This window comes from Ictalurus punctatus, chromosome 29 (assembly GCF_001660625.3).
Source record: "Ictalurus punctatus breed USDA103 chromosome 29, Coco_2.0, whole genome shotgun sequence".
In the NCBI taxonomy this organism is placed as follows: Eukaryota; Metazoa; Chordata; class Actinopteri; order Siluriformes; family Ictaluridae; genus Ictalurus; species Ictalurus punctatus.
Genome location: NC_030444.2, coordinates 15,814,367 through 15,841,072, shown reverse-complemented (window position 1 = coordinate 15,841,072; position 26,706 = coordinate 15,814,367). Strand labels below are relative to the sequence as shown.

The 26,706-nt window shown below is 41.1% G+C and overlaps 2 protein-coding genes across 6 annotated transcripts; one reads left to right on the top strand and one right to left on the bottom strand.

The window, feature by feature from the left end:
- Positions 1-104: 104 nt before the first annotated feature.
- Positions 105-18,247, top strand: smu1b (SMU1 DNA replication regulator and spliceosomal factor b). Of its 5 annotated transcripts, XM_017461014.3 has the most exons (15): positions 105-382; positions 1,470-1,589; positions 1,838-2,030; positions 3,949-4,159; positions 5,123-5,275; positions 5,699-5,809; positions 6,301-6,378; positions 6,467-6,595; positions 7,842-7,961; positions 9,569-9,685; positions 10,212-10,339; positions 11,883-12,009; positions 12,109-12,276; positions 13,726-13,878; positions 14,459-18,247. In XM_017461014.3, the coding sequence occupies exons 3-15, from the start codon at positions 2,005-2,007 to the stop codon at positions 14,555-14,557; spliced, it is 1,620 nt and encodes a 539-aa protein (XP_017316503.1). In that variant the 5' UTR covers positions 105-382; positions 1,470-1,589; positions 1,838-2,004; the 3' UTR covers positions 14,558-18,247. The 5 variants fall into 5 exon arrangements, with proteins under 5 accessions (XP_017316503.1, XP_047008389.1, XP_017316509.1 ...); XM_047152433.2 differs by having other exon boundaries at positions 1,470-2,030; XM_017461020.3 differs by lacking the exon at positions 13,726-13,878 and having other exon boundaries at positions 106-382.
- dnaja1 (DnaJ heat shock protein family (Hsp40) member A1) lies at positions 17,234-26,217 on the bottom strand. Its single transcript, XM_017461024.3, has 9 exons — positions 26,072-26,217; positions 22,260-22,413; positions 21,036-21,225; positions 20,706-20,810; positions 19,899-20,126; positions 19,706-19,820; positions 19,480-19,595; positions 19,253-19,353; positions 17,234-18,574 (listed from the first exon to the last, which is right to left on the bottom strand). Exons 2-9 carry the CDS (start codon positions 22,389-22,391, stop codon positions 18,353-18,355), a joined length of 1,209 nt encoding a protein of 402 aa, XP_017316513.1. The 5' UTR covers positions 22,392-22,413; positions 26,072-26,217; the 3' UTR covers positions 17,234-18,352.
- Positions 26,218-26,706: the final 489 nt, after the last annotated feature.

Below are 26,706 nucleotides of genomic sequence, written 5' to 3'. Positions count from 1 at the left end.
CCTTCACAATCAACGGCCCTGGGTCACTGCTGCCACCTTGTGGAAGAACTAAATAGTGCAAAAGAATTAAATGCGCATGTGCGCCTTGCGCGTACAAAGTAGGCGTAAAACGTGAAGCATACTTTCTACTTAAATCGCGCTCAGTGTGAAAGGACCCGTAAGTAGAAAGAATGCTTTACTTTTTACGGCTACAGTAGGAACAGAGTACAGTACGTCCGCGGCCCGATTTTTCTAACCGCGTGTACGTTGTACGCGCAGGTCGCAGGTGCGCTTATAATTCTTTTGCACTATTTAGTTCTTCCACAAGGTGGCAACAGTGATCCAGGGCCGTTGATTGTGAAGGTAGTCGAAGAAAAAACGGAAGCGACAGAAACGCTTGCAGGTTAGAAAATCCCCGCATTTGGGACACACCATGGAGATATAAACAAACCGTCGTCACATGCTGTAGTATCAAGTATATTTATTACTGAAATACTTCGTATTAGTTTGAATGCTAAAACGTATTTATTTCCATAAAGTTACAGTTGGACTTTTTGTAGCAGAAAACAATACGCAGTATGTTATGTGTTATCTATCTTTATATTCTTGTTGAAACAAGAATATAATAATATAGTAATAAATATAAAGGGATAGTAAGAACTGAACTGTCACTTCATTTATCGAAGTTCTTCCCCCAGGATAAAACTGGGCTGGTCTTAGGCATTAAAATCGGGGTTTGTCCCACTGCTGTGTTACCGCATTATATTTCACATTATTTAATTCAGACTAAAACAGCGTGATGCCTCCCTTTCTGGGTAGAATCCACATCAAATAATAAAAAAAAGTTAGTTTCTGTTCCTCTTAAGTTCGTGCGGTATTTCTCTGCGCCAACGTTTACGTGATTCTTCTTCTCGGTGGTGAGAGACGATCAGCTGAATAGTGGGTTGCGCCACCTAGTGTGCAGGCGTAAAATGCAGTTTCGGTCAGCGCCACTTAGTGTGCAGGTGTGAATTAGCTGAAGGTGATCAATCGTTTCGGGTTCGGTATGAAAGGACCTTAATGCGGCTTCTGGCCACCTGGTGGCAGCAGAGCCGAGACAGGGGAAAAATGCTACAGTCGCCTTTATCATTCCAGCACATTTATTTATTTATATATTGCTTGGCACAACAAGAGGGCAGCACTAGCTGTTTCCTCAAAGCAGTCCATTGAAATTCAGGATGCGTTCAGGATAGATGATACTGCACTGACTCCTGCTAAACGCTCTGAATGCAGTTCAGGTCCACGTGAAGCCACGCCCATGTCGCCGTTAACGTCACCACAGAGTCTAAATGTCTGTAGCTAGATATACAGTATAATAGTGTACAGTCAGAGAGTGGGGGGAATGTTAAATCTGTTCTCCGGGTTCTCTGACCCACACTGAGGGAGTCTGAGGGTGTAGACTAGAGCACGAGGATGTATTTAACAGATTTGGGCTTTGTTCTTTGGTGCAGGTCAGAATTCATCCTTCTGTGTGATGTGGACATCTTGACATGTCTGTGCACGGTGTTTACGTGCTGCAATTCTGCCACGTGCATGCCATGAATGTTAAGGTGTTCCTAATAAAGTGGCCGGTGAGTGTATACACGAATATCTTACGCTCTATTGGTATTTTTCCCCTTTTTCTTAGGTAACATATTAAGGCATGCATAAAAATGTCATATATGCCGTTTACGGTTAATTAAGCGCTCGTGTTTATATCATACTTCAGTATCACGCGCTTTGATGACGCGCTCGGGCGCGTCTGTGTTCGCGCGTGTTTCTTGTTATTAATTAATTTATTTGCTCTCGTCTCTTACGTCACACCCACACACCCACATAGAAGGGTGTCTTCTGTAAGACCGTAACACTTAGCACACAGAAGAGTGACGTGTTTCACGCCCGGCCGTAGCACGTGTACAGGGGCGCGTTCACGTGTCGGGGACGCGCGGACACGAGAGCGAGCGCAGGTGGAGAATGTGAGCGGTGTTTCTGCGGCTCTATACAGCCATGGAGCTGGAGGTGGAATCCGCTGAGTGAGTATCATGTACAGGTGTGTGTGTGTGTGTGTGTTCTGGACTGTTCTGAATCAGAATCTTGACACGTCTCCTCAATAAAAAAGCATTGAAAATGTTCCTCAGCTGAGTGTGTGTGTGTGTGTGTGTGTGTGTGTGTGAGAGAGAGAGAGAGAAAGAGAGAGAGAGAGAGAGAGAGAGAGAGAGAGAGAGAGTGTGAGTGAGTGAGTGAGTGAGTGTGTGTTGATCTCTGAGCTCTGTGCAGTGTGTACGATTACAAAATGACCTGTTATTGAAATGTCATGTTCATGCCGCAGTCATTAAGTCTCTTTTACGTGTCAGATGTAACGAGTCACACCTTAAACCCCAGCTTCCTTTCTTATTCCAGAGATGTTTTTTTTATTTTATTTTATTTTTATATTAAAGCTGGTGTTGTTGATCTTCAGCTTTGAGAAATAAACACTGCTTCCAGAAAGCGTCTGTAGATACATTTATAAATGGACGGCTATCTGGTTCTGTAACCATTTCTTTGGTCCTAGATGTTGATGTAGAAGCTTGTGTGTTTATTGAGTTCTTGAGCTTCCTCCGGTAACCAAAAGAAGGAGAGAACCTTTTCTGGAGCATTTATTTATTTTGTGCTCATTTCAGACAATTCATTAACCTCATACACTCTGAGATCTTTTTGATTTTCCCTCCTCCACTGACGTGCTGAGGAAATGATCCATTTAGACTGAAATAAGAGATTTTGTAGAACAGAGCGCTCCAGCTCCAGACTTCTGTATGAAGGAGGAAAGTTCAGAGCTCTGAGGAATAAAAGTCTGGAAGAAGAATCTGTCGTTTCTTGCTGTAGCTGAAGGAGGTTAACTAATTATAGCTATATGGGGTCTGAAAAATCAATAAATAAACAAACATTACTGTTATTTAGGACCACCTATACAGGCTGGGTAACAGGTAGCTTACATAGATTTATTTAATTTTATTTTAAGATTTTCTATTAATTTTATTTTCTATCAATTTTTATTTTTAAATTAGGTAAATATTTTACAATTAATTTCATTAAATGTAATGTTTTTAAATTATTTCTGATTTTAACTTGTTGTTGTTGTTGTTGTTGTTTTTCTTCTTTTTCTTCTTTACCAGTAACTATAGGAGACTAATTACGGCTAAGTAAAACTTTAAAAATAATAATAATAATAATAATAATAATAATCAATATTTAAAAATATATAAATGAATTATTATTATCGTTACTATTATTTCTTAGTGATTAATCTATGAATTCATGCAGATTTTTTTTTTTAATTAATGGTTTTTAGATTTTTTTCATGAAACAGTGCATGGGCCCCTGTAATTGCTGCTTCTTGTTGTTTTTCTCATTATTATTATTATTATTATTATTATTATTATTATGAATACAAATAATCTTTTATATTTTTATAACTAGTTATTTAATTGATTATTCAGTTAGTTTTCCTACAATCCTATGTAAATTGATTGATTATTTGTTTTATGGATTGTTTTTGTATTATTTTATTTTGATTTGTATTTATTATTTAGATGTCATTATTAATCACTTGAAATTATTCATATCAGTTTAATTGATTTCCTTTTTTAAAAATATACACAGAATTCCTCAAGACAAAGGTTCTTACAGGTGTTTTTATTTATTTATTTTTTATTTATTTATTTATTTATTTATTATTTTTTAGCTTTATAGCTTTCTGTTGCACTTTAATCCTATTTTGAAACTAAGGAGCCCTGTAGAGTCTTTAATGGTCTTTAGTGTACGATGCTGTGTGTGTGATGTGTGACGATGGTTTGATGATGGTTTGAGTGGCATAAAATCTCCTGTCCGGTATGATGTAGAACGTTAGATTAGAACTGACAGCTTGTGTGTGTGTGTGTGTGTGTGTGTGTGTGTGTGTGTTGTCCCGGCCAGTGTGATACGGCTGATCATGCAGTACCTGAAGGAGAACAATCTGCCGCGCACTCTGGCCACGCTGCAGGAGGAGAGCACGGTGGCGCTGCACACAGTCGACAGCATCGAGAGCTTCACGGAGGACGTGAACGCCGGCCGGTGGGACGCAGTGCTGAGAGCCATCCAACACCTCAAACTACCTGACGGGCTGCTCATAGACCTGTACGAACAGGTGAGAGTCGCAGAGACGCACCGATAACGGCGCTTCACTCGAGTGCATGCACGCTCTATGGAAAGTTTGAAATGTAAATATGGAACATGGTGTAAATGCATAATATATGCAAATTACATGCAAATCTTTGACGCATTTCTAGAAGGGTATGTTAATGCACAGGTCCTACATGCAAATGCAACGCATGCCATATGTTACAAATATATCTCGGGTAGTGCTTTGTTGTTTTTTTCATTTCCAAATATCGGCATCCTTAAAATGAATATTAGATTGTAGACGTTCACTCCTCTGCGCAGAACATTTTAAAACCATTTATATCTCATCTAGTGTTGAGACTCTGATATTGTGTCTCCCAAATCTTTCTTTTTGCATTAAGTCCTGTGTTTTTTATTTTTTTTCCCACCGAACGTGTCGATGGTGTTTACGGCCATGTGTTTATGGTCTCATCGCACAAATCCACTTCCTGCTCCAGTGAGGTTTGCTGAAATTCAGTTTATTGGATTTATTAGCGCAGTTTGTTGTTATTGATGCTGCGTCTAATTACAAACTCGACGACCTCACTACTCAACTAAACCGTTCCATTCAGAAAATTCAGTGCAGGAGGATATTGTCAAGGGTTTTAAACTTTAAAAATATTCCTATCACAGATGCCTTCCTTAAAAAAGTCCTCAGCAGTGATCTGCTTCTTCTGTTTGGCTCGTTGGTTTTCTGCATGTTGACGGATGAAGAAGAGATTTTACATGTGTGCAGCATTATGTTTAAACCCCAGAGATGCACCATGGGTAACTTCCAGATGAATTTCGAATCATTAGAAGTTCAGGTCAGGTTGAGGAAGTGTGTATCCAGGAGACTGCTGCTGGAATCATGAAGACTGTCCTGTGCTCATCTCAGGACTTTTACTGAACATCCTGTAATCGTACTTTTCTTCTGTTTATATGATTATTTCTGTATATTTCCCACCAGGTGGTACTGGAACTGATCGAGTTGAAAGAACTCGGAGCCGCTGGTTGTTTATTGACTCAGACGGACCCCATGATCATGCTGAAACACACTCAGCCCGAACGATACGCCAAGCTGGAAGCTCTGCTCACGAGCACGCTCTTCGACCCGAATGAGGTAGGGGTGTGTTAACACGAGTACAGATGGGTTCCGGTTTCTAAACCGAATCCAGAACTATCCGCACCTTTGGTTGAGTACCTGTGTGCCTCCACTTAGCACTACATAAAAGTAGGTGGAGTTTCTCCAGTGAGAAGGCGGAGCCGATGTACAGTAGAAAAGCCGTTCTCGCTCGCTAGGTGTTGTTTAAAATGTTAGTGATGATTCTGAGGATTGCGTTTCATCCATGTCTAGCTCCACCCACAGGACCTTGTTTGGTTCTCTTGGTTCTTCTTGGTACAAGAATTCACTAGTAGGTTCAATTTGCCTCCAGATTAAAATGAGAACGGACCGATTATGAGGGTTTTAAAACTTAAATAACTGGGTCCTGAACTAAATTTAAACCCAACACATGATGGTTTTTTTCTGTCTGTGGTGTTGAAGGTTTACCCAGAAGGCAGCAGCAAGGAGAAGCGCAGGTCGTCTATAGCTCAGGCGCTGGTTGGAGAAGTCAGTGTGGTTCCTCCCTCTCGCCTCATGGCTCTGCTCGGACAGGTGGGTCCTCGTCTGTTACGAAGCTTTAGACCTTTATTTCCCGACATAAGTTGAATTCATCTATCATCAGTACCTGACTGTAGAGCTCTGTTAGTGACAGTGGTCCTGTTTGAATTAGCCTCAGAGTAATGTAATAACTAATCCAGATGTACTGATAGAGATGTCGATTTATCCTGTTGTTATTCTTATTAAATATACACACAATGTATCATCTAACGTGTCAAACTGGGCTGTCACGTGTCAGGCCCGGACATGGCGCGATTGATCAGTCTAGGCTTGGCATTTTAATCCAGGTCATGATAGAGCATCAGTTCCAGCTATCTGTGGTAATTTAGGCCGGAATGCTGCCAGGTTATACCGGTAAACACTAACCCAGCTGGAACGGTGCTTAACGTCTTAGCAGATTAATCACGTGTTGGAGAACCTTTTTGCTTTAAATACCCCTGCCCGAGGTTGTGAACCCGGCCGAGCACCTGTCTTTCTCCACGCAGGGTCGTTTATGCGAGAGCGCGCTGTACAGGTTACAGGAGACCAAAGCGCTGAGGCAGTTCGGATCATTAGCCATGTTGGTAAGTGAAGCGTGAGGACGCGCTTTATCACACTTCGCTGGTGTCACTCCCGTACGAGAGGCTGTTCATCTTTATCTGAACCTTCCAGTCTCTGAAGTGGCAGCAGCACCAGGGTCTCCTCCCCGCCGGGATGTCCATAGATCTGTTCCGGGGGAAAACCATGATGAAGGACCTGGAGGAAGAGCGCTTCCCCACCCAGCTCAGCCACCTTCTGAAGGTAGTGACCACCGGCAACAACGCTGAAGCTGCGAGCCAAAAACGCCGTTACACCGTGTTTTGGGGTTAAATGAATACGGCAGTTAATCCGTGTCTCTACGTTTGTGTTACCAATAACTCATAATAGAAAGTTTAACAGCAGCTGTTTTGGTTATTAAATTGTTTAAATATAACTATAATTCTTTAAATGTAAAATTCCAGTCACTCCACAGGATCAGATGAGACGGATGTGAGAGGAAATCTTCTCTCCCAAACCAGTAACAAGTAGATCCAGTTACTTTAGACCTTCCGGAAGGGTTTTTTGGTCCAAGAGTAGTTCCTGTCTCTGAAAAGCGATTCGACGCTTTTACATATTCGTTTTTTTGTTTACATTTTTTGTCTACAGTATTCACGCACACACACACGCACACACACACACACACACAAACACACACACACACATACACACACGGAGTTATAATTGCTTTCGAGGCCCGAGGCTCCTGTCAGATGGTCAGCATGCTGACTCACTGCATCTTCTGATTGATGGCCTCAGGGTGACAGTAACTCCGCCCACAAACACATAATACTTTATGTACCCTCACCCCCAGCGCTGTGATATCATTACAGTGTGGGTGTATGCTAACTTCATGCTAATGCACTTTCTCTGGTCAAAACTCCTGCTGCTATACACACACACACACATACACACACACACACACACACGAGAAATATAATCTAAATAAATATTAAGACCCAAATTATAAACTCAAACTTGCAGTTTTTATTAACATCTTACTGTTAACACTCGGTACACCTGTTTGTTTGCTTGTTTGTTTGTTTGTTTGTTTATTTATTTAAAAATACGATTAAAAGATGTTAAGGGATTTTAGTTGCAGAACGAGGTTAATACTTTGAGTTGTACATGTTTTATTCATTCATTTATTTTTATTATTTTCTGTTTCATTTATTTTAAGATCGACTGAAATATATCCTTAAAATTTGGACCCTCAATAATGTCAATCTTTTATTTGTATGTTTAATTAATATTTCGGTGTAAACTTCTGACACATTTTTACTGGCATGTAAGTAACGTTTTTATTTAACAAACTTATTTTTGCCACAAAAAAAAACTTGGATAAAATTTTGTAATATCAAACTGCTAATTTGTCTCAGTAATTCCACCTTAAACAAGACATTTCTGTGTGTGTGTGTGTGTGTGTGTGTGTGTGTGTGTGTGTGTGTGTGTGTGTGTGTGTGTGTTACAGTTTGGTCCGAAGTCGCATGTCGAGTGTGCCCGGTTCAGTCCGGATGGTCAGTATCTGATTACAGGATCAGTGGACGGATTTATCGAGGTTTGGGATTTCACTACGGGGAAAATCTGCAAGGTGCGTCCAAAACTTTAGTCTTTAAAAAAACCTTTTCAATTAAATGTTTGTTCGAGGACCTCCGTCATGGAAACCCGAATTCTCCTCAGTAGCTTAGCCCCGCCCAGTCACTTTAATTCATTAAATTTCATTTAATGCCTTATTATTTGGGCTCCTCCCATTTGGTATTTGAAACCTAAAGAAAATGCATAAATAATTTGAAACACGCCCCTAACAGACCTCAGAAGTAGTAAGAGATGTGAACTGTAGAGTCAGCGTTAGATCTAACAGGCGAATATGTCTGTGTGTATGCTGATTGATCTAAACACTAATAAACACATGTATACACAGTATAACGTATTTAAAGGGCAGAAGCGCTGCTGTGTTCATGCTGTGAGCGGCCATGTTGGTTTGACCGTATCCGCTGAGCTTGGGGTTCAGATCTTCCAGAGCTTCCGAGTAGGAATTCCGACTTCACGGGGCACTTTCTTTACTTCCTCCTAGGTGGAGGTGTCGAGTGATGAGTCGAGATATGTTTTAGTTGAATGCAGCAACATTTAGCAATTTGTCATTTCAAAGTGCCAAAAAGAGCCAAATTACCTAAAAACCCAACACAGTGGATGAACACGTGCAGGTGTGCTGTTAAAATTCTCAGTGTCCTTCTGAAAGCCGTCTATAAAATGTTCCGTTTATATACAAGAAGAAAAAAAACCCCACACTTTCCCATTTAGTTCTGCGTAATGATCTCTTTCTGGAGCGAACACCGTTATAGAGGAACCTCTGAGGTGTGGAATATGGGTCACCCCAAGTCTCGCTGACGTCCGTCCTGCACGTGTACGCACTCCAACGGCCAAAAATAACGCCGACCGACTTGTCGCTTTTACAGTAGGAATCACTGAGGGAGTCGCTGTGCGTTTACGGCCGGTGCACCGTCACACCGCGGGTCAGGAGTAAACACTGCACGCACATTATGTACTCTGTAGAAATGACATTTTTCAAAATGTTTAATTTAATTGACTGAAAATTGAGTTTTAATGCGAATTCTGAATTTGATTCTGTTGATCAATGTTGTGTGTGTTGACTGTAACAGTGCGCTGAAAAATCTATAGACTTGCATTTCAATATGAATTCCTTGAAGTCCGCATGAAATCAGAACGGCAGTTTTGTGGCTTTCAGTACGGATATGTTGCCTTAAGGTTCTCTATAATCTATCGTGGTCCAAAACAATGAGAACTTTCGCTTTTAGGAGATGCAGAGCTCCTGATTTCTTCTGTTTTTGTGTACATCTCATACTACGTGGTTTTAGATCATCAAACAAAATGCAGCATAAAACAAAACGCTTGACCGTAGTGTCTGGAGTGCCCCGCCCCCAGCAGCTATGGGCTTCCGGGTTTTGAGGTAAGCTAAACGACGAGCCGCTCGATATGTTCAGCCCTGACTTCCTGTTCCTGTGGAAATGACGTCAACACGTCCAATAACACTGCGAGTTCCACGGCACTTCACGGGGACTTTAATAAATATTAATGAAGGTTTAATGAATATTAATTAGTAAGTCATGGATATTGAATATTAATGAAAAGATAATTGTTTGTGTGTGTGTGTGTGTGTGTGTGTGTGTGTGTGTGTAGGATTTAAAGTACCAAGCTCAGGATAACTTCATGATGATGGATGAGGCGGTGCTCTGCCTGGTGGTGAGTCACGACAGTGAGATGGTGGTGTCCGGAGCTCAGGACGGAAAAATACAGGTACTCCACCCCAACCTCCAACTTGATCTCAACCTTCACCTCGACTTTCACCTCCATCACCACCTCAACGCCTAATATTAATCTCTCAATATTTATTAGGGATGGCAATAACATACCTTCAAAAGTAAATGTGCTTTCAAAGTGGTATCTGGCCGCTTACAGCCGCTGCCGCCATCATCATCATCATCATCATCATCATCATCATCATTATTATTATCGGTTTAAGCAGGTTGTGCTTGGAAGATTCTGTTCTTGTTCTCTACTAAAGTCTGTAAAATATAGAAACACCAAATTTGGCAGAAAGGTGTAGTTTACACCCCACATTAACTGGCCCCCTATAATTGCTGCTATGTTTATTGTTATTATTATTATTATTATTATTATTATTATTATTATTATTATTATTATTATTATTGAGTCTGGTTTGTTCTTTTCAGAGATGTAAACCTCACTCTGGGTGAGTGTGTGTTTGTGTGTTTGTTAGTTGTGAGTTATACTGTGAAATGGACGTCTCTCCTCTCTCCAGCTGTGGAGGATTCGTAACGGTCAGTGTCTGCGCAAATTCGAGCGCGCCCACAGCAAAGCTGTCACCTGCCTCTGCTTCAGCAGAGACAACAGTCAGCTCCTCAGCGGCTCCTTCGACCAGATCATCAGGTTTATACACACACACACACACACACACACACACACACACACACACACACACACACCCCATTTCCCTCATTCGTTCCTTTGGCTGAGTTCATTTCTTCCTGGGAAATTCTACTGAATTTAAAATGTTAAAAGGACACTCTGGATCTCACGGGGAGTTAATTCGCATCGCTTAATGGCCTGCTTTCTGCTCTCCACAGGGCGTGCGTGTGTGTGCGTGCGTGTGTGTGAGCGAGAGAGAGAGAGAACTGATGGTGCGTGTGCAGTAACAAACAAGGCAGGTTCTAATGGTGTTTGTCAGGTTGCAGTGTTTGAGGAAAATAACGTTCTTCATCTAAGACGTCGGTGTAACGTTGGCAGAATGCAGTGAAGCCAGAAAACTAGAACTGTGCTTTATTCCGTCAGCCATTGGTCCAGTACCAAAGGTTCTGGCTCAAGATATAAATAGGATCTAATGGATGTTGGAGATGGGGCTGACGGCACTCTTCATTTCATGGTTGCACATACAACATCGCACAACATGTACACCATGAGACCAATTACTAAACACTGACTAAACACACAGACTACTCTCTGGGCCACAAATATAATAATTTGTGCATATTAACAACCGCATAAAAGGTATTTTATCGGGATATTATTTCCAGGAGCACAAACAAAGCCTCTCTAATTGAACAAATAAAGATTTTTACTCATCCGCAGCCTCGACAGCTCCACAGAGTCTGCTCTCACTGGAAATAAATAACTTGGTGGAAGTCTGAGTTCCTGTTTGGGCCAGATTTAGCTTTTCTGTTCATTCTGATGGTCTTCTTTTGCTTGTCGTACCTGAACGATGTTAGGTTTTTGGTTAAAAGTGGCCTATTTTGGCATTCTATTCACAAACGAACTTATCCAGTGAGACGTTCATCTGTATGTGATGAACAGTACTGATGTGGGGATAAACAGAATCTGACAGAACCAAAGGGAAAAGTCATATTAAATTACTGAAGTGCTGGAAAAGCTTCTGAAGCAATATATGGCTTTAGCAACTGGATCAAATCAGGTTATGACTGCAGGGGTTGAGTGTGATGATGAAGAGTGAAGCGCCCAGTGTCTCCCTCTCTCGCAGTCGCTCGCTAACCAACCTGACGTTAGCATTTCTGCAGAACCCGTGCTAGGCTCCTGGTGTGTGTCTGTGGGTGGAAGGAATTCTGATTTTCCACGTGCACTCCAGCAAAGAAGGAGGCAGAAAGAAAGATCACGTGTTTCTATTCCTATCTTAGGCCAGCGAGATGGGTCTGGCGGATGCAGCTGCTTTGCTACGTCAGTTTCTAAGCAAGAGAGGAAATAAGCAGGAAGGAATGATGAGGGCTGTGATTGGGTTCTTATTGCCACACAAAAGCTCCTCATTCAGGCTGAATCGGATTTGCATGGCGCATGAAGCAAGGCATAAATGCCACAAAGGCGGCAAAAACCGATGAATAGGTTTAAATGTTTTGGTAGAGGAAGCTATTTAGGTTTAGGCATCTTGGGTTTTGATCGGCTAACCACTGTTTATATCCATTAGACTTCATGGACTGAAATCAGGAAAGATGCTGAAGGAGTTCCAAGGTCACACTTCCTGCATAAACGATGTCATCTTCTCACACAACGGCCAGTTTGCCATTAGCGCCTCAGCAGATGGCACAGTGAAGGTAAATCTGCATTTCATTTCCATACAGATCCTGATGGACGATTACACGCCTCGCCTCGCCTCGCCTCTGGGGCATTAATACTGATTCTCTCTTTCTCAGATCTGGAACGTGAACACGGCAGAATGCACCATCACCATCAAAACTCCTGACGTTCCAGAAGGATCCGACATCACCGTTAACAGTGTTGTTCTGGTGCCCAAGAACCCGGAGCACTTTGTGGTGTGTAACAGGACCAGCACAGTGGTTGTCATGAACGTCCAGGGCCAGGTAACTGTCTCAGTTTCGACTCTGCGCTCTTGAGACTCGAGGCTCGCCTTGGACTTCAGAACAGCTGACCTGTAACTCTACGTTGACTCAAGAGCTGCTGACTCCAATTTGGACTCAAGATATGCTGAGAGATTCAACTGTGACGACGTTACTCGACTCAGACTCTGCGAGATCTGATCACAAATTGGTTTAATTAGACTCTAGAATTGGACTCGAGAGCTGCCGACTTTGTGACTTGATGCAGACTCTAAAACTGCTGACTTTTTTGGCTCGACTGAGACACTGAGCTCCTAACTTGTGACTCGACTAGAACTCGAATGCTTCTGACTCGAGACAAGACGAGACTTGGACTGTGTGAGCTGCTGACCTTAGACTTGATTTGGATTGAAGAGCTGCTGACTTGAGACTCGACTCGGACTCTGTGAGCTCCTTACTTGGGACAAATTGTTCAAACTGGTCTTGAATGTTGCTGACCAGAGAATCAACTTTATGCTATTATGCGCAGAAGTGGACCTCTTCTGTGTCCCACAACGTTCCCTGCCACTCGTGATAACTAATGATGTCATCATCGGCTGAAACACATGCGCCGGTTACTTTACTTCCTGAAATAGTGCGGACCCGAGTACGACTTGTGACAAGTCCAGTGTAATCGCACTCGGACCAGCTCCGACAGGAGTCTCGGGTACGGTACCGCGGTGCGCGTCCCGGTCCGCATGACCGCTTTGACATTACCAATTTTTCATGTATACCGTGTTCAGTTTCAGACTAAACTACCAGTGTGAAAACCCCTTAGGCTTGAGAGCTGCTGATTTTGTGACTTGACTTGGACTCGAAAAACTGCTGACTCGAGACATCACTCGACTTTGACTTCGTGAGCTCCTGACGTTGTGCTTCAACTTGGAGTTGAGAACTGCAGACCTGTAACTCGACCTGGACTTTAGCTGTACCTGTGTATCTGGTTTTCAGTCAGTGTTTTGAACGTAGATCCTCAACTTGCGCTTCCTTCGTAACATCACGAAGCATAATTCAGCACCGTTGAATAATTTAGCCCTACACTGAAACGTTGTGCTTTAATGACCCGACAGTTTCGCCTCTGTTCGGTCGTCCTCGGTAACCGGTTCTCTCGGGTGCAGATCGGGAATGACAGAGTGAGAACGTTTCAAAATAAACCATCTCAAAATTCCGTCCAGTGTTGCAGAGGTGAATTTAGAGAGTTAACAAATTTAGAAAATGCTGTGGTCTGAACTCAAGAGACGGAGACGATCGTCTCTCCCACACTTTTCATTGCACGCTTGCTTGCTGACTCACTCGCGCTCTTAACCTCCTCCGCCTCCTCAATCTTCCATTCCATCTGCTCTCTTGCTCTCGCTCTTCCTCTCTTCCTCCCTCGCATTCTTTCTCTCTCTCTCTCTCTCTCTCTCTCTCTCTCTCTCTCTCTTTCTTTCTAAGGTACTGAGGAGTTTTAGCTCAGGAGTGAGAGAGGGAGGAGACTTTGTGTGTTGCACACTGTCTCCTCGCGGAGAGTGGATCTACTGCGTGGGAGAGGACTATGTGCTTTACTCGTTCAGCACCATCACTGGAAAGCTGGAGAGAACTCTGACGGTACAGTTCCGTCCTCGGGGCATCATTAGGTTCTTATTTCTCAAGTAAATGCACCTGATCACGTCTTGTCATGAACTTTGAATGCACTCTGGAACACAATCGATTACTGCGAGGAAACTTTTATTCCTGCTAAATTGGTTTGTGCAAAGACGAGCAGAAACCACGAATGTTGTGTTGTACCCCATTATTTCCGTAACACTGACAGTCTTGACAAAAACATTCGCTCGTTAGCCGAGTCAGCATATATCCGAATACGTTTCAGGTCTTGCATGCTGTCTGCTGGACATGCGGCAACATTTTACCAGCGGTGTGAGAATAGAAAGGCTTTAATTCTATTCCATTTTCATTGTATAGTACTTTTAACATTTTATTGAAATAAATTTCAAATTATCCACTAATAAATTCATGGAAATTGTTGCATCAATATGTATAGATTAAAAAAAAAAGAAAAAGGAAAAACCCCACCACTTCACGCTGTATGATTTGGACCTGTCAGAATTCTGTACGAAACGATTTCTTTCTCGGCTGCTCAGTAGGCTCGTGTCTATATAAAGCACTGATCTCTGTCACCCTTTCGCAGGTGCACGAGAAAGACGTGATTGGCATAACCCACCACCCTCATCAGAACCTGATCGCCACCTACAGCGAGGACGGCCTGCTGAAGCTCTGGAAACCGTGAACGTTACGCAAAAAACCCAACCGCGCATCAGATGAACGCTGCTGTGGTCATCCGTGCTGATGCTGTGGTACGTCTGTACGTCGAGATGTTTGGAGTCATGCGTCGGTTTTCAGGTTTGAAAGTCTTCCATTCCAGAGACGATGAAGATCATTACAAACTTAATCTTCACTTGTAATATGTCTGAGTAACACTGATCTAATCTCTGTAACATAAAAAAAGTGAGATTTCTTTAAATGTCGTAAGAAAATCACGATCATAACGTTTCTGAATTGCATGAAACTGAAAGCTATAGTTACGATCATTTTCCTGTGAAATTCAGCTACGACTGTCGATCGATTTCTTTCCCCAAATGAAAGATTGGTTAAAAGCCAGATGGTATTCATCCTTTCCATACGTTTTAAAAACCGTCCCTCTGCCGTGTAAACGCTGCATGATCGTGTCGACACGCTGTTCGTGAACAGTTCCGTAGTGTTTAATGTGTCGGAATCTGCATGCCAGCAGTATCTCTGTATGAAACCGTGATCTAACACGGCCTTTGTGCTCCAACATTGACACTTTTATTTTCTTTAAGAAAAGCAGTGTATATTTCTGGGATATTGAAGAACCGAGGTGGTTTCAGCGTCAACAGTGTAGCTAACGAAAGGCGTTTTTTTATTTTGGAGGAGAGAGTACCAGTGAACGAATATAAGGAGATGTACAAAAAGGGTGCAAAACGATGCAGCACATTTTTGATCCAGTCCTTTTACGAATCGGTCGCCCTCAGAGAAACCACTCCACGCTTTGTGGTAGGACTATTTATTATTTATTTCAGGAAAATCTTTCTGCCTTTTTCACTAAAAGCTCAGTTTTTGACAGTTTTTGGCGCATCTCTAATAAATATATTAAATTGACGTTGATTATGTACATAGCTAAGTGGAACAGATGGTAATAAATTTTATTTCGCATATGAGAACTCCAAACATTCAATCCGTAGATTTCGCAGAGCGAAATGTGGTTTTTTTTTTTTTTTTTTTTAAATTGCGTTAAAAAAACTACTCGCATCGCTGAAATTGCAGATGCATTAAATTGTCTCTCGCAGTGATGTGTGTTGGTAAATGAGACCTTTTAGCTGTACTCATGTTCAACACGCGCGAACTGAAGAGGGCTTTGATGGAATGCGCGTTGTGGTGATGTCACATGACGCGTCTCGGCCCGAATCTGTAGAAATTCCGCGGTAATTTTGAAAAATTGCAAGCTCCACAGTATATTGCGGAGTTTGATTTTGCGTTCATTTCTGTGATCGCAAAATCCTGGAGGGACTGAACATTCTCCATATACTGTGACAAAGCGATGAAAATCGAGTCGAGACTAGAGCACCTGATGGGGGAATGGCAGGAAGGGGGCGGGGCTTCCAGGGGGTCCGTTAATATCAGAGAGTTCAAAACACTTACGCAACTCTTGATCATTCCAGATTCGCCTGCTGATTGGCTCATCTGCTGTTTGCACTCTTTTGGTGTTTGCCGCGTGTGTATTTTTGGGATGTTCAATGGTACATGATGTGACGTCATTAACATTCAGTCAGATTTCTCCTGATTTTCTGCCTGCAAGGCTACAGACGACAAACAACTTCCTAATCTCCAGAGTTACACCAATCTGCGATACTGAGAATAATAAATCATCTAGAGGGCATGCTAGGCTAGTTACCCGGCTGAAACCAGCTCGGACTGCTGACAGCGTCGTTGTGGTTACAGCGTGATCGTCACTGTTTCCCCGTCTGATTTTCTGCGTAAAGAAAATGCCAAGAGTGAAAGCACTGATTGAGAGCAGGAGTTTAACACGAGCGCTGATCCGGACACGTGTTTGCGTAAATGTTTTCAGGTGTGAAGGATTGGTGTGTTTTAACACTTGACCCACACTTGCATGAAAAATGACACTGGAACTATGTTTGTGAGTGTGTGTGTGTGTGTGTGTGTGTGTGTGAGAGAGAGAGAGAGAGAGACAGACGTGTATCAGGTTTATATTTTGATATTTCTTTATCTCAAACACTGTCGAGAATGTTCTGGTTTGTGTTCGTGGACAGTGGGTTCGGGTGATTTTACTATGTAAATGCATCAAGTGTTGGTAAATGCAGCAAATTTATTCTTGCTCTCGAAGCGAACGACACGTTTTTAACTTGTTCATCGTCTGTGCATCATCAAGCTTGATGACATTCAGTGTCCTTTCTTTTCCTGGTTATTTTTATGGCCTAAACAGGCGTCTGCATACTTTTGATGTATGAAATAAAACTCGCTGCATGTTACGCCAAACTTAAACAGTCCTGTTATTTTCTAGTTACACCACAGTATTAAATGTGAAGTCTGTACAGGTACTAATAAACGCTCGGTCCTGCGAGAGACGAGAGGGTGGTTTTGGGCCCAGTTTTTTTTTTTTTTTTTAAAGGTAAAAATAGCAGGATGTTCTGTTATTGGAGTAAAATGATGCTAACTAACTAACCATCTTTATTTTTACTAACTTGTGTTTGGACTTGTTAACACGCTACAAATATCTGATAGAGGGAAAATTTCTTAAGAATGCATTTACACACCAGTGGTGCTCGTGTTTTTTTGTTTTTTTTTAATATATATAAATGTAATAACCAAAATTAAATAAATACTAACATTTCTGAAAATTATTTCAAAAACACCCCAAAACAGCAGGTAAAGGAGAAAGATTTAAGTTTAATTTATAAGTTAAAGTACAAATAAAATGTATTATTGGTCTTAATAAAATTGACCTTAAAGTACAAGAAACAATGACCACATTAAAAAATAAAACAAAAAACGCAGAAGATAAAAGATCATTTAAAAAAAACAACAACAACAACAACGCAGAAGATTATTTTCCAACAGAGATAAAGATCATTAAAAAAGACAAGTTTTAATTTGATGTCTTTGCTGTGAAACACATGGTCGAGGGCAGGAGATGTTTCCTCTTTACCTGTTTATAAGGCCTCGCAGGTTACAGGTAATTGACGGAACGTTTGGCAGACGAACGTGGAAATAAGGATTTGCATTTAAGTCATTTAAAACTATTCGAGTGCTGCATAACTGTACTGCTCTGCATAATGAACGAATAGATTAGTGTAAGAAAGAGTAACATGATTTAACTCTTGGCAACTTAATTCACATGAAAAGGCTGCAACTAAAAGAAAAAAACCATGGCAGTCGATGTACAGTGCAAATGCTGCTACACATGACGAAAGCTAATTATTGAGCCAAAATCTTTTTTCTTTTCTTTATTCTTTCTTTCGGTTTACGGTCACCGTTAGAGGACGTCATACAAACCGTACTTGTAGTAGACGTTTCTTTTCCCTCTTCCTTTATACGCTTATTAAAGGTTCAGCCGTTAAAGTAACATTGCTTTTACTTTTACATTTGAGGAAAATCTTTTGGCTTGCTAAATCACAGTATCCTTAAAAACGGCAGAAACGAACAAACAAAAAGGAAAACCAGCGCGGCTTTTAGTTTTTCTTCAGGTTCTGTAATGATTAGCAGCTTTAAATGAAATGTCTGCTTCCTTGACCTCTGCTGCGTTTGTAAAGGAATCTAAAGAAAGATGAACTCAATACTGTACCTGACTCGCTCACCTGATCCTCTCTACACTTCAGAAACCTGCTCATCATTACAATGAATAAGATTTTCCCAGTGATTAAAAAACAAACAAAAAAAAAAACAAAGAACAAACATTTGATGGACTTTCTCTTTCTCATCAACATATTCTGATCACAGAGCTTTATCTAAAGAGTGAGGTGGAAGTTAGGAGCAGTGGAAGGAAGCTCTATGAGGTTTGACACTGTACCCCTCCTCCTGGGTGGAAGTCCTCCTCGATGTAGTGGAGACGGTGTCGCTCGTGGCTCAGGTCACAGTCCTCGAGATCGGCGTAGATGTAGAGGTCGTCGTCCATGCTGTCGGGATCGCTTTTCTCTTGTGTGGAGGGGAAATACTGCTCCAGCTGCTTCAGCTTGTTTACAGGAAGGAAGTTCGCCTCGGGGAAGACGACCTGCGGAAATGTATATTTTTTAAAAAGGTTCAATTCAAAAGAAATGTATTCAAGTATTAATTTGCATATCATTTATAAATTTGCATGAATTCCAATTCAAAATTTATTTATCACACAACCGAGGTGTAGCGAAATGCTTTTTACGACTGTCTGTGACATAAACTAGAATTTACATACACCATTAGACCAGAATTTACTCGAATGAAAATATTTAAAAGGAAAAAAAAAAAGTATAACAGTATAAGGTGAGGATAAAAAGATGGGCGGCAGTAACAGTCTGACTATAACTGGGATCCGGTACAGATATGTGCAGTGTAATGCTGTGCAACATTAAGCTGAGGTATCTGTACTGAAATCACCCACACACAGTATAGGATATTTATAAATAACATGTAACACAGGATAAAGTGGTTACTGAAGATGAATGAATAGAAGACGTATTAAAGTGATGTAGGCGGTGTGGGTGTTGTGTAAGCAAGTCCAAGCTCTGGTCTCTAGTCCTTGGTATTGTTCCAGTCACAATGAGCGCAGCGCATATATACATACAGTATACATGGATTTGACAGGCAAAAAACCCCAACAGAACACATTCTCTATGTGTATGTGTATGTGTGTGTGTGTGTGTGTGTAAAATCCTGAATTAGAAAGCTGCGTGTGTTGGGTATGTGCGTCACTCACGTTAAAGTGGACGATCAGTCTGCCTTTCTCATAAGGGCGACGGTACACAGGCATCCCTTCATTCAACACACACTTCTTATCACCTGGTCGGATCAACTCGCCTGCTCCACACAACACAGGACATTATGGTGAAAAGAACACTGTAAAGGAATCACTTAATCTGGCATCAAAACAGCTGCTTGGGTGTGAGGTGATGAGTTGACACACCTGTATATAAGAACACTAACCTGGGTGTGAGGTGATGAGTAGAGTCCTGTTGTCCAGCGTTTGGACGGGTTTCTGGAAGCCACACAGCGACTCTACGAGCTGAAGGTCCATGGTCATGATCAGATCCATTGTCTGTCTGTGTGGAAAAATAAAATGATATTTCAGTGATTATATTTATGAACTTAAGAAAGAAAAAAATAAAAGCGCGCTGTTTTCCGATCCTAATGGCGTAACCCCCGTGTGTACCTCGTGAAGACAGGATGCGTTTTCTGCTCTAAGACGATAATGATGTCACCAGGTTCCAGTCCCGGTTCTTGGTCTCCTTCCCCGTGGAAAACAATCTTCTGTCCATCTTTCATACCTGATTAACACACTGCCGTGTCAGAGAACCTCCTTCACTTTATATCCGTTTACTTCTGTTAGCTCCGCCCCCCCTCACCTTTATCCACGTGCACCTCCAGGATCTTTTTCTGCCGCAGGATCTTGCGTCCGGCGCAGGCTTTGCAGCGGTCGCGGTGGCTCAGGCGTTGGCCCTGACCCCTACAGCTGCCACAGATGGTGGAGAGCTGCTGCACCATGCCAGGGAGTAACTGATGCAGCCTCACCTGGACTCCCGTCCCCCTGCAGGACGGACATGCCTCCACCGCACCTTTCCGCCCTCCGCGGCCTGCGAAACACGACACAACACAGCGCTGATCGATTCTGGATTGATTAGTTTTCTAGAACAGCAGCTCTGACAGTAGCACAGGTGTTTATATGTGTATATATATATATATATATATATATATATATATATATATATATATATTATATTATATTATATTATATTATATATTATATATATATATATATTATATATATATATATATATATATATATATATATATATTATATATATATTATATATATTATATATTATATATAATATATATTATATATATATTATATATATTATATATTATATATAATATGTATATATTATATATATTATATATATATATATATATATATATATATATATATATATATATATAAATGCGCTTGTTGCTATAGTAACAGCTCATTATACAGCAGACTCTTTCTCTTTACGTAACATTTACCGAAGGAGTCTAGAGTGTCAGCGCTTTGACACAAGCTTGAACTTTTCTGACATCTTCAGGACAGAGGAGTTTACGCTTCAGTAACACAACAAGCTGCGATTTTTTATTATTTTTTTTCTGAGAGAAACAAAAGGGAGGCTGGTTACCTTCACATCGCTCGCAGATGACGTTCTTCTGTACAGCCAGTTTCCTGGTGGCTCCGTTGTACAGATCGTCCAAAGACACGGTCAGCTGATGCACGATGTTCTTCCCTGAGAACACGAGACGGGTCGTCATGCTATTGTCGGATCCTGCAGACGTTCGTTACAGCTATACTCCACTGTTTTTATCCTAATCTCTATTCAGCATCTACCTATCAGACACCTCTGAGGAAGTTTCTCTGCACTGAGAACAGAGCAGTTAAAGGTATTTGTATATAGATGAAACTGTACGTGTGTAGAATCCCTCAATTTACATGAGGTTCAAGTGGGGTGTACCTCTCCTCTCTCTGCGCATTCGACTTCCTCCTCCGAAGAACATGTCAAAAATGTCCATGGGGGAGCTGAAGCCTCCTCCTCCTCCTCCTCCATTCCCACCCTCCTTAATGGCCGCCTCTCCTCCTCGATCGTACACTTCTCTCTTCTGTGCGTCGGACAGCACCTCGTACGCCTGAGAGATCTGTTTAAACTGGAGAGACAGGAAACGCTCAGGGTAATGTAACAAACACCACTGCCCATTTCCTATTACACCTCCATGCTAAAATAATTAATTATAACCACAACTATCATTTAGATACGTTTTATCATCATCTCACACACACACACACACACACACACACACACACAGTATACAAGACTACACCAAGTGAAAACGAATTTAGTATGTGTTAATATGTTAATGGTTGGGTAATGAATATTAATGAGTGCATCATGAATATTAATATCACAAACAACAATTGAAATCTGTGTCTTTCTCAAGCGAAGGAAATCAGGAGGAAGCTAAAATCATAATTAAAAAAAAAAAAAATTTACCAATGATAACTTTTTGCTTCATTTTCTAATTCCTACACTTCCTGTCATACCAAAACATCTGCCATCTTCAACGAAAGAATAATTTACACAGTGAGGCTGAATGACAAATATGTTCCTGTTCTCTATATACGCTCTCTATAAAGTGAGGTCTTTTACTGATGGTGGATTTTACCGATACTGATCCGAAATGAATCAAAAAACACATCAAATGGCACAACAAACTTTATCTGTAATTTTTTTTGCCTCTAGAGGCCACTTTCGTACTGCATAACGTCTCATTATACTTTAAATCTATAACTACAACCGCAATCCGTTATCGGTGCTTATTAATCTTCACTATATAACGTATAATATAATGGTGGTGTAGATCCTCCTGAGTGCATGTTCTGTCCAATAAAACACCATCTGAGATTCAGACACAGTGTCCGTGCTGAGGAAATATCGCATAAATGCTGGTGAATATTTACTAAGCTAAACTTAAAGTACAGCATCTTAAACATTTACATTTGTTTATCATTCATAAACATTGTTTTAAAAAAATACTGAAATTCCTTTGCAGATCCGTTTGTTATGTTACAGAAACAGAAAAGAGAGTTTTCGCATTAACGTTAAAAAAGAACAGATTTCTCAGTAGAAATGACATTTGCGTCCTCGTGAACAGAAAACACACTGATTAGACAAGTCGCTCACCTTCTCCCCCTCGGCTGGGTTTTTGTCTGGATGGTATTTCAAGGCCAGTTTGCGATAAGCTTTCTTCAGCTCATCAGGACTGGCGTTAGGCTTCACACCCAGGACGTCATAAAAACCCGTCTCCTTCACCATGATGGCCACGGACAAGATTAAACTGGAGAGAGGGAAGACACTTCGTTACAGATTACAGTTCAGCTTCATTTGACTGCACGTTTATGTATCATTTCTGAATGGAAAAAAAATAAGTAAAACACGTCTCTATTGTACACTTTATTTACATGAAAAAATGTCTGAACCAAGACGACAATCCAGACACCACAAACGGAGAAAAACAACTAAGAGAAAGATAAAGAAGCCTGATTAGAAGAATGCAGCGTATTAGCACTTTTCCATGCTTGAGACAAGTTTTTATAGGTGCGATAGTCAATGTTTTCCATTTCTTACTAATACAACAATGTGTAAAGTTATGTAGAAATATTTTTTTATAGTCATTTTCTCATCGCTGAAAAAAAGCCCCAGCTCGGAAACCTTCCTTCTGGTCCAGAATATTTGGCTTCACCTTGTCTATCATGTTGTAGCCATGCCCCCAACGCCCATTTTACAGCCTCATGAATCAGTATGAGGAGAAGTTGTGTGTTTAAAACGAGGCTTGAGGAGAAAATACAATGAAGGATGTTAATAAATGAAGAGAAAATAATTACACAGTCTATCTGTGTGGGATTTGGTGGCTTTGTGGTACAGTCCTTGCCTTGGGATTGGGCAGTTGCTCATTCAACTCCAAGTTGTCAATGTACTTGGTATGTTGGGTGACTGAATTTACACAAGGCTTTAGGAGAAGGCGTTAATGTTAATGAAGCAGCAGGCAAAAATTGTTGTGGTGTTGGTCGAAGTCATTTTAAAGGACATAGGCGCTACGAGGCTGGCCTGGTTAGTCGGGATTTGGTGGTGCTGTGGTAAATGCCGTACCTCTGGATTGAGAGGTTGTTGGTTCAAATTCAGCTTTGTCACACTATTTGTTATGTTTGATGAGGAAATGTAGAAGGTGTTTACTTTACCCTTTAGGGCAGGGTTACGTATATGAAGGTGAAAAGGACTATCAAACAGGTTTCTTGTACGAGATCCTGTAGCTCATGTGGATGAGCATCGCCCTCTGGGTTGAGAGATTGCTGGTTCAAACCCCAGCCAGGATTCAAGGATATGGGTGTAGATGGTTCAGGAGTCAGTGGAAGGCTGGATGGTGTGAGCTGGTTGGGGGTGAGTAGCAGGGCAGCTCCCCACAGAGGAGGAGCAGAAAGAGGTTATGGAACCTGAAGAGAGGGGTTTGACTTAAGTTTTTACAGAAAATTTTTATATAATGCAAAACTAAGTCGAACCCCTCTCTTCAGGTTCCATAACCCTCTTACTGTCCACTGCTGGTCCTCGGGGGGCAGATGCCCGGATATTACCCCCCTTGGTCACGCCCTCCGGCCATCCTGCACCTTCCACGCCACTCATCCTGGACCTTCCGCATCAATCAGCCTTCCACTGATTCCTGAACCTGCCACGCTCTTATCCTTTCATCCTGGCTGGCATTTGAACCAGCAACCACTCAACCCAGAGGGCGATGCTCATCCACATGAGCTACAGGATCTCGTACAAGAAGCCTGTTTTACAGACCTTTTCACCTTCATATACGTAACCCTGCCGTAAAGATAAACGCCACCTTCCGCAACAAACTCAGCAAGAAGTTGGACTCTAGTCCAACAGCCGTGAACCAGCAAAGTCATGCAACATCTTGGTTTCATCAAACCACATCTGTAGCTGGGTTTGAACCAACAAGCTCTCCATTGAAGGAGCAATGCTTTTAGCACAAAGCCACCAATTCCCACAGAAACCAAACAGGTGTCATAGCGCCTTTGTCTTTTAAAATGACACTTATACGTTGGTTATACATGACATACATGGAAAAACTAAAATTAAAGATGTTAATGAAGCAAGAGAAAAAGAGTGGATTTTTGGCAGAGGTCATAAAAACACAAAGGCGCTATGACAGATGGATGACAGCGTCTGATTTGGTGGCTCAGTGTTAAAAGCCTTGCACTGTGACCTGCAGGTTCAAGTATTGCTTGAAGTCTTGCTGAGTTTGTTATGTTTTGTTGCAGAAGGTGGAGTTTATCGTTAGGGCAGGGTTACATAAATGAAGGTGAAAAGGTCTATAAAAGAGGTTTCTTGTACGAGATCCTGTAGCTCATGTGGGTGAGTATCGTGTCTGGGTGAACACGTTTCTGGTTCAAACCCCAGCCAGGGTTCAAGAATATGAATGTAGATGGTTCAGGAACCAGTGGCAGGCTGGGTGATGCAGGGATGGATGTTGTGAATGGGTGGACTAAATATAGTTTTTTTCTCATCAGAAAAATCTACTATTTTAACTCCACCTTCTACATTTCACCAGACAAGGACAGGTACAAGAGGATTCAAACCTCTAAACCTAGAGGCAAAGCTTTTATCACTAAAGCCAGCAAAGCACTGGTGTCATCGCACCTTTGTGTTTTAAAATTATATACAAAAAATAAATTAAAAAATACCCAGAAAAAACTTCTCTCCTGACTCCTCCATATATCCATTATGTACATTATACATTGTTAAGAGAAACGAAATGTCATGTTTTAAAATATTTTAGCTTTATGTTATCAGTTACCAAACAACTTGTGTATCATTTTCAGCAGAATCATGGACTCAGTAAGTTCTTTTTTTGGAAAGTCCTGCTCTGGAAGATTAAATTGCTGTACTTCACCAGTCTGAGTTTAATGATTGACCTGAGCGTACATGTAGGTTGTATTTAACAAGCAGAGAGAATGTCCAGGAAAAGCTGGGGTTATACTCTATAAGGACGTCAGCGTGTAGGAGACAACGTTAGAGAGCTCAGCAGTAAAGATGAAGAGATCCGTGTTCTACAAGCTCGTCGTGTTTCTGCTGATCCCGGTGCCGAGCAGTATCAGGAAACAGAACCTCACAGAAACTCTCAGGATCCACGTAGTGATCTGAAGCAGCTCTGAGCGCTCGCGTATCAGCTGCTTTATCCCAGATCAGCGAGAAGTTGGTGTACATGGAGAACGAGAACGCAGGTGAGACGAAGAGCATCGCACTTTCCTATTACTTTCCTATTTCCAGAATACTTTCCTATTTTTAATAATAATAATAAAGAAGGGTGAATATTAGACTCGAGAGGATGAGAACACTGATTAGATGATGTGAAAGAGGTGGAGGTGTTAGTTATAAGACAATAAACTTATTTATATCACATTGAGAAGAGAAATGTCAACTTTTTTTTTTTATGTGTGATGATGGAAGGTCCTGAGGGCGCCAACACTTTTGCACTCCAAGGTATAGATCTCTTAGTATTTCCATCTCATTATGACACCTGTTCTTTAGTCGTCTCAAGCCCAGTATTTGAAAGAAACACCATTGTGGGTGAAGTGTAAAACGATTACACTTTCATTTATTTAAGATGTAAATACTGTGTAGTAATTTATTTCCACAGCTCAGTGTAGTTGACGCTACAATCCAGAACAGATTTTTTTTAAATCAAATATCACACAGAATACGTCCGATATTATAACCGATATAAATCAGGATCATCTCTGTTTTACATTTCTGTACTGAATCACTGGGAAAAATTTAAACAATTATCCACATTTTCAGTAAAAAAAAAAAAAAAAAGACAGGATTAGCAAAACAGCGAACTACTAGCTAGCTACTTCAAAATAACCGGTCGCGTTAACTACGACCTTTTACATCATTAACAATTTATTTTTTAACATAATTCCGCTTACTGTGTGATGTAGTAAAGACTCTTTTCTCATCGAAATGCGTTTCTCCGGTTTAACACTCTCACGAACGTCTGGAATCTTCTCCACACCGAGGATTTCCTAACGCTCGATAACGGGGGACAGAACGCGCATGCGCGGTTAACCTGACCGGAAAGAAGGCAAACACGTCAACGGAGGTGCCATGTTGGAAAGGAAAACCATCCCGTTGACATGAAACATATTTAGAGCGTCATTGTATTATTATTATTTTTTTAAATAATACAATAAATAAAGACACGTTGTGCAGCTCTTGTAAATAAGAATCACTGACAGAAAACAAACACACAACAGAATAAGAAATCACTTTTCACAGGTGAACCTCTGGAATTTTTATTTATTTTTTCCCTTGATGAGAGTCGATGCAGGGTGAAGTTATATTTTTATTAAATCTTATTTTTAACATGAGTTCAAGTTTTGGTTTATTATCATTTGTTTTCAACCATATCTACATTTAGGCTATTTAATTTTACTTTTTATTTATTTATACATTTAGGTGTTTAGCTTATATTTGGAGCAAGGCACTTTTTGTCAAAATTGGTTGAACAAGAAGTGAGTTACAGCTGATTCTATCTCAGACGTATCTCTCCATAGACCTGCAC

Coding starts and splice junctions, on each gene's coding strand:
- dnaja1 (XM_017461024.3), bottom strand. CDS start 22,391: ATGGTGAAGGAGACGGGTTTTTATGACGTCCTGGGTGTGAAGCCTAAC. Junction 19,354..19,479: donor ACTCATCACCTCACACCCAG/GTTAGTGTTCTT, acceptor TGTGTGGAGCAG/GCGAGTTGATCCGACCAGGT. Junction 18,575..19,252: donor GACTGATCGTCCACTTTAAC/GTGAGTGACGCA, acceptor ACATTTCCGCAG/GTCGTCTTCCCCGAGGCGAA.
- smu1b (XM_017461014.3), top strand. CDS start 2,005: ATGGAGCTGGAGGTGGAATCCGCTGA. Junction 7,962..9,568: donor CTACGGGGAAAATCTGCAAG/GTGCGTCCAAAA, acceptor GTGTGTGTGTAG/GATTTAAAGTACCAAGCTCA. Junction 12,277..13,725: donor TCATGAACGTCCAGGGCCAG/GTAACTGTCTCA, acceptor TTTCTTTCTAAG/GTACTGAGGAGTTTTAGCTC.